The sequence below is a fragment of the Syngnathoides biaculeatus genome, chromosome 5, assembly GCF_019802595.1.
Source record: "Syngnathoides biaculeatus isolate LvHL_M chromosome 5, ASM1980259v1, whole genome shotgun sequence".
Classification (NCBI taxonomy): Eukaryota; Metazoa; Chordata; class Actinopteri; order Syngnathiformes; family Syngnathidae; genus Syngnathoides; species Syngnathoides biaculeatus.
The window spans coordinates 27,919,885-27,927,433 of record NC_084644.1 but is presented as its reverse complement, the minus strand read 5'-3'; the positions used below and the strand labels follow the sequence as shown (position 1 = coordinate 27,927,433).

At 41.4% G+C, this 7,549-nt stretch overlaps 1 protein-coding gene across 1 annotated transcript; it reads left to right on the top strand.

Moving 5' to 3' along the window:
* The first annotated feature begins 2,056 nt into the window (after positions 1-2,056).
* On the top strand, positions 2,057-3,220 carry LOC133500392 (olfactory receptor 11A1-like). Its single transcript, XM_061819005.1, has one exon. The coding sequence runs from the start codon at positions 2,198-2,200 to the stop codon at positions 3,218-3,220; it is 1,023 nt and encodes a 340-aa protein (XP_061674989.1). The 5' UTR covers positions 2,057-2,197.
* Positions 3,221-7,549: the final 4,329 nt, after the last annotated feature.

The window sequence follows — 7,549 nt, the reverse complement described above, 5'->3', positions numbered from 1 at the left end:
AAAACAACACGAGTATGCATGTAGCACCTACCACCTACCATGGCATCATTCACGCTAGCCCTAATACAACAGTAGCGGCTTTGAGTAAGGCAAATATGAACAAATAGAAAGCCGCTACTGTTGTATTAGGGCTAGTATTACTATTAGGGCTACATTCAGACATTCACGCTATAATTTGTTAGTACTTAGTAATTTACACCTTGTACATTTTAATTATTGTCACATTACTTAATGCTCCTTCAAATAAATTTAAAAGATGGTGTAATATTTATTTGTCAGAGATCTTTTTCCCTAGTCGGTTCGATTTGTCGGACCTGAAAAGGCCATAATGGCTAAGCAGAAAGAACTACAACAACAGTGAGTTACGCACTCTGTCCCGGGTGATTACAAGTTACTTACTCGGGCAACGATTAAAACCTTTTCTTCAGACAACGTTTTGAATAGGACACTCCGAATCCACCCGCTTACAAAGTAATTGTAAGCCTCCAAGGACTTGGAGGCCTTCATCTGTTGGTTAGTAAGGCTGTTGGTTGTAAGCACCAAGTAGTTCACAATGTCGGGGTATTCCACTCTCGGCCAACATTTTTCAGTCGCAAAATCAGCCTTCGATAGACTATACGCGTCCAGATCCTCACATAAACTGGTTTTCTGCCTGTAGTAAGGTTTCAGATCAGCCGACAGATCCTCGAAATACTTGGAAAACGCCATAGAAAGTGCAGGTACAATGAACGCGATGCTGGTATGTAGACAAACTTTAAGAACTGTTTACAACCTCCTAAAATGGCCGACACACAAAAAATTCTAACCCAAAATGCACTTGCTCTGAAGTCTGAAAAATAGTAGTACAGTAACAACTCACTTTATGAACCATACAACCACAATAACTGGATAAAAAGGCATGTCTCTCCCTCGTGCACAATTATTACAAGCTATTATAGAGCATACCACTGCTTCATTCTGCCAGAATACTTGCAATGCACCATAATTTTTACTTCGACTTGATTATTTATGTGAAGAAGGATCGATACTTTTACTCCGTTAAAATGATCGACATTCAGGTTTACTACTTTTATTGACCTTTACGACCTCAGCATAGGGTGGCCATTGCGCCAATCAAATGACACAAGTCACTCACATGACGTTCGCAAGCCAATTAAAATGACTCATTCGGGGGGCTAGAAAAAAAAAAAGAGGTTTTTCTTGCAGCTCTTAAATGGTGACTGGCCAAAAGTGGATATTTCATGCCACGTCTAATTTGAGAAAACATCTTGCGGTAAGTTGCAGATGTTAATGTTGTTCTGGGAGTGGATATGGCAAAATTACGTCATACATTACATTACTTGGTAATACAGGCCACCCAGGCTGTTAACATGAACGAATAACTTCAATATTAGTGTACTTGAAAACACAATAAATGAGCTTCTTGGTTTGGACTTGACATGCCACATAGAGTAACTACCTTAACATGTAAACAAGGACACCATTTTAAGTGCACTTCTCTGAAGACTCTTGACAAACAGATAGACAGACAGAGAGACAGACAGATAGATGGAGTCCGTGAAGGCAACTCTGTCTGTACGTGCGAGGGTACACATAAACATGAGAGAGTGGCGGATAGACGTTGGATTTCAATTTAATGTTGTTTTAAAAACTTGATTGCAGCCAGCAGTACTCATTTTACTTGCTTTATATGTGGAGTTGTTGGTAACTTTACTTACCAACCTACATGCCTACAACAGGTTTCAGAGTGTCACACTCTGGTGAGTTTTGTCCAGGCCGTGATCGCAACTATTATACGACGTACTCTGAGATTAAAGCTGTGATAAAACTGAAACGAGAGATAGCTATGAAATGTGGAGTGGCACTTTCGGAGGAAAAAAAAACCTGACATAAACTTGCCTTAAACAAGCGAGTAGAAAACGATAAATCACAGTTGTATGGACGGCAGTGATTTTTTTTTCAGGGCTTCCTTCAGACTTTGACAGAAAGCCTGATTTTGACTAAGTGAGTGGCCACCCCTGTTCCATAGTGTAGTGGTGGTGTTTTTTTTTTTTTTTTTTTTTCAACACTTCACAACATTCACTGCCAAGCTGGTGTTTGGCCTTCTGAGGATTTGGAGGCAACAGAGGGCAGAGGCAGAACACTTCCTCAACCTGATGACCAATAGCAGGCTGTCATCACCCTGATCGTCAGCTTGATGTGTTCTTACTTCTTTCTCCGCATCGAATGCTCACAAGCACTTCATCGGCAGGAAGGTGAACACTTGTATGATCTGTTTTGGATGTGCGTCATATTTGTCTTTGTCGAGATGGAATGGAATGGAACACTGATGCTCGGTCTTGGTGGCTACGTAGAGATAGAAAAGTACAGATATGTTTATATGACGTTTTTCATGGCACTCTATGTTCTCATTCTCTGCTCTAATTGTGTCATAATTTGTGTTATTTGGATTCACAGGAACCTTCATGAGCCAATGTATGTTTTCATTGCCGCTTTGTCTCTCAACTCGCTTGTGTTCAGCACTGCTATCTACCCCAAACTGATTGTAGACGTCTTGTCTCAGCAGCAGAGAATTTCTTATTGGGGCTGTTTGGTCCAGATTTTTATCTTCTACAGTTTAGCTGGTTCCGACTTAATGTTGTTGTCAGCCATGGCTTACGACAGGTATGTGTCTATCTGCAGGCCACTGCAATATGCAACCACCATGGGCACGACCACTGTCAGGGTTTTCTTGGCTCTGGCTGGGTTTTTGCCAGCCTGTCACCTGTCGGTGGCAATTATCATTCAGTCCAAACAGAAAATATGCAGCTTTACTCTGGAGGGAATTTTTTGCAACACTACGATGATTAAGATTCACTGTACGACACCATTCCAACTTATAGTGTTTACTTTCACAGGTGTAACATGTATGACAGTCATACCTGCGCTGTTCATCCTCTTCACGTACATAAAGATATTCATTGCCGCCTATCGTAGCCAAGGAGAAGTCCGGAAAAAAGCCATCGATACATGTTTGCCTCACCTGATTGTTTTAATCACCTTCACCTGTTTGGTTTTCTTTGACGTTGCCATAGGGCTTCTGGAGTCTGTGCTTCCAAAAACTGTGCGACTGATTATGAGTCTCCAAATAGTGGTGTACAATCCTCTGTTTAATCCAATCATATATGGCTTGAAGATGAAAGAAATCCGGAAACACATCAAGAGACTGTTGTTGTTTTGAATAACTAAAACACTTTACATACGGTGTCTTTTTCAAAATGTTGTCCTTTAATTGTGTGACCTCACTGTTGCCAATTGTGAGATGTCTAATTTTAATTAGTTCTACTTTATGTGTGTGCCTATCCCAGCTGTCAACAGGCAGGAGGCAGGGTACATCGAGACAACCAGCCGCACGCACAATCACACCTAGGGGGAATTTCGAGTGTCCAATCAATGTTGCATGTTTTTGGCATGTGGGAGGAAACTGGAGTGTCCGGAGGAAACCCAGACAGGCACGGGGAGAACATGCAAACCCCACACAGGGAGGGCTGGGAATGAACCCGGGTCCTCAGAACTGTGAGGCCAACGCTTTCCAGCCGTGCCACCATGCCACCCAAAATGTTTATTTTCTTGAAATGATTAGTTTTTGTCGCGGAACATGTTTTCCAGAAAACTGCAGTGAATTAGAGGTAGTTTCATGATGTCAATCCAATGACTGTCATATACACAACTGCTGCGGATGCTCACACCTTTGACCAGATGTGAATTCAGGAGACGTGGGATCAGAAGCATATCCGTATAAACTTGCGTCCATTTTCTTGTGGTGCATTTAAGGACTTTGAACTTCATTAAATGGTTCATGAATGTGCATATCTCTTGTATTAGTGTTTATTTATTATTATTTTTACCCACAACAACTATGTGATGATTAACCAAATTCCGTATACAGTACAGAGCCTAAAAACCAGACCCATTGGCCTACATTTACGGCCTAAATTCCAATATGCTACATGGAATTTTATCAATTTATTCCCAACGGGTTATTGTGTTCGCTTGGTAGCATTTTTATTAGCTGCACTCCACCCACTCCATGTGAATGTCAAATTTCTTTGCTCAATCTGATTTTTGCTTTTATACTTTATGTCGACTCAGTCGTCTCATTACTTTCCAGATCCCCCATGTTTTACAAAAATCCCTAAAGTAGCAACCATATAATTGTCATGTCATTATCCAAGCCCCTTATCCTCACAAGGGTTGCGGGAAAGCTGGAGCCTATACCAGCTTGCTTCGGGCGAAAGGCGGACTACAGCCTGAACTGGTCGCCAGTCAGTCGCTGGGCAGATCCATATAATTTACGTATTTCATGATTTATGTTTCATAACTTAAAGCATAAAACCAAAATAAAATGTGCACCAGAGATGCCGGTATTATTTTAGCCGCTTGGGGTCGACATCCTTACTTTCTACACAATAGCGTATGTGACTTTGAAGGTGTGTAGCTTCAATTGGTGTAGCCTGGCTTCTTAAATGATCCCGTTCTTGACGTAAGAAAAAATATAGATATTGGGGTTTAAGAAGACTTCTGTCGAAGTTAAGTATCAGCTTGAGCTTTTTCTTCAAGTGTAAAAGTCATGTTTTCACAACTACTTAAGTATAGAAGTTGTCCGGGGGGAGCGGGTAAATGGAAAAGTTGACAAAGTGGACATGAAACTATTAATTTAAGAGTTTACTGAATGAAAGGCAGGCAGGTAGGTGTAATTCAGTTAATTTGAATGCAACTTTTAAAAAGACTAATATAGTGTTCCAATTGCATAATTTAGAAAATATTTTTTACAAGGAAGTATAAATGGAAAAACTGAACATGTTTAGAGTATGTGCAAATTCCAACACAGGAGTACCTCCGGACATGTTTAAGAAGGGACAAAGGGGAGGTTACACATTTTTATTGTTTACTAATATGACATTGAATAATAATAGTAATATGAATCATTCCAGCGGCAGCTTCTGTTTTTTCAAGGAGGAGAAGCTCACCCCCCCCCGCGTCTACTTTATAAATGTTTTCATTCATTCACAACGTTCATATTGTAAAGTGATTTTGTAGTCAATTATTATTTTCATTTATTCACATTCATTTCAGTAATTTGTATTTTGTATATTAAGTTGGTGATCACGTTTTGTTTTTATTACTTATCAACGCCCTGCAATATTGTGTTTCAGTCAACTGTCGTATTTTCACAACCGTGAGACGCATCGTATTAAAAGGGGCAATCTCAGTTGCGAGTTCCGTAGAATCAGTTCTTAAAAAAGATTCGTTCACCAAAGTGTTCAGTTCTTTTTTATAAAATAGTTTAAATGCTCCGGCAAGGTGGAGCAGCTGTAGAGTGTTGGGCTCACAGTTCTGAGGACCCGGGTTCAATCCCAGCCCTCCCTGTGTGGAGATTGCATGTTCTCCCCGTGCCTACGTGGGTTTTCTCCGGGCACTCCGGTTTCCTCCCACATCCCAAAAATATGCAACATTAATTGGAGACACTAAATTGCCCTTAGGTGTTACTGTGGCTGCAACTGTTCGTCTCCGTGCGCCTTGCGATTGGCTGGCAACCAGATCAGGGTGTACCCCGCCTCTTGACAGCTGGGATAGGCTCCGGCACTCTTTTGACCCTTGTGAGGATAAGCAGCTCAGAAAATGGATGGCTGGAATTTAAGTGGTTCACATTGGCTCAACACGTTCCCCGAAACTCTAAATGCATTTATGAAGTTGTGTATTTTAAAGTAGGACAGGCAAGGAGATTAAAGAAAAAAACAACAACTTTGGTCACCTAACTTTCTCTCACTGAGTAAGCTCTCGAAAACCCGGCTCTGGTTGCGGGTCGTGAATGCATGCAGTGAGCTCAGCTACCGACCATCCTTACGTCCAGCTCAGCTCTCATCGGCCGGTGCGACTCTTTTCTGTATTCTGTTCACTGTTCTTGTCATCTGATTTGTGGAAAGTGTCAGACTGTTTACAAACATACGTTTTATGTATGTATGTATGTATGTAGGCCTATTATTATTATTATTATTATGAAATTTTCAAAACGTCTTTAGTAATCACTTTAGAGACAGAGGAAATGGGATGAGCTATGTGTGTGCGTATATATGAACGCACAGGTTTATGAGTGCACTCATAAATGATTTGAACCGCAAGTCCTGACATCGTCGCGGGGATACCTTTCACTAGCAGGCATGACTTCAAGCTAATGGCTAATTTTGAGTTAGTGAAGAACATAAAATGCACACGTTTAAAATACTGTAAGTGTATACATTTATAATAAAGGTATATATGCACACATACAGGTGGTAGTCTCTTATTATTTTCCAGATCCCCCTATAGACAAAAATCAGCAAAGTAGCAACAGTTCTGGTGCAATTGGTTGCATAGGTGTGATTGTGAGTTTTGAGTGTTGTCTGCCTGTATGTGCCCTGTGATTATGTGGCAACCAGTTTGGGGTGTACCCCGCCTCCTGTTAGTCTACGGCAGCACTAACATTAAACTTTCATATTAAGGTGGAGCCCACAAAATATCACCTTGCGAGACCCAAGTGGCCCGCGGGCCGTCAGTATGAGACCCATGGTCTAAATTTTCTGTACATGTGAATGAGAGTGTAAACGGTTGTCTAGCTCACCCTACTGACGATTCACGGTATAGTAAATGCATGGCGGGATAGATGACACACGGCGAAGGAGAGTCTCACAGAGGCCTTAAGTTCACTCACCTGCAGTATTGTAATATGATGATCGAAAACACGTTCCTTGAAGAAGCACACAGAGTCCTCCTCTTCCAAAGAAGGCTTTCTTCATCCATGTTAAAAAGGTGTGCCGGCCATCTAGGAAACTCTTTCTCCACATACCGACGAGCAGGACCGTACAGATGGACGTTTCTGAGGATGTATATTTTTGGAAATTTTTCAAACCAGCCTTGCAGCTCAAAAAGACTCATCCTCAAGGGGGAGAATCACAACGCAGGATCCAACAAGGAGAAAAGTGTTCCTGTCCGGAGCCCTGTAAGACATCCCAGTAGGTCTCACGGTGTGCGCGCCATTTAGTGCACAAAATGGTTTATACCTCCCGCTGGGTCCCAAAAAGAATAAAAGCACTCCCAAATAGGAGCTGTTTCCTCTTGTTGGGTCCATAAAAAAAAAAAAGTGCCCACGGTGTTACCACTTCTTTGGCGTTGCTGAGGAAGCTTTAGGGGCACAACGTTGAGGTGGTATTGTGACTACATCATCAAAACATTTTACCACTTAAAAAAAAAAAAGTTATTACAAACACAACACTAAGATACAGTACATATGCAGGCCAGTCCCAAGGGACAAGGGAAGTTGTCACTCGTGGTCTCATTGGTCGATGTCGCACCGGCAACCAATCGAATTTTTTTCATTTTTTGCTTCATTATTGCACATGTTGGCCTGGGGACCTGCCTTATATCAAACCGCGTTGTATCAATGCGCTTCAAGAAATATAAAGCCGATCTGCCTTTTTTGTGGGAGGCTGAGAAAAAAAATGTGATGCACTGAATCCGCAAAAAGTGAAAT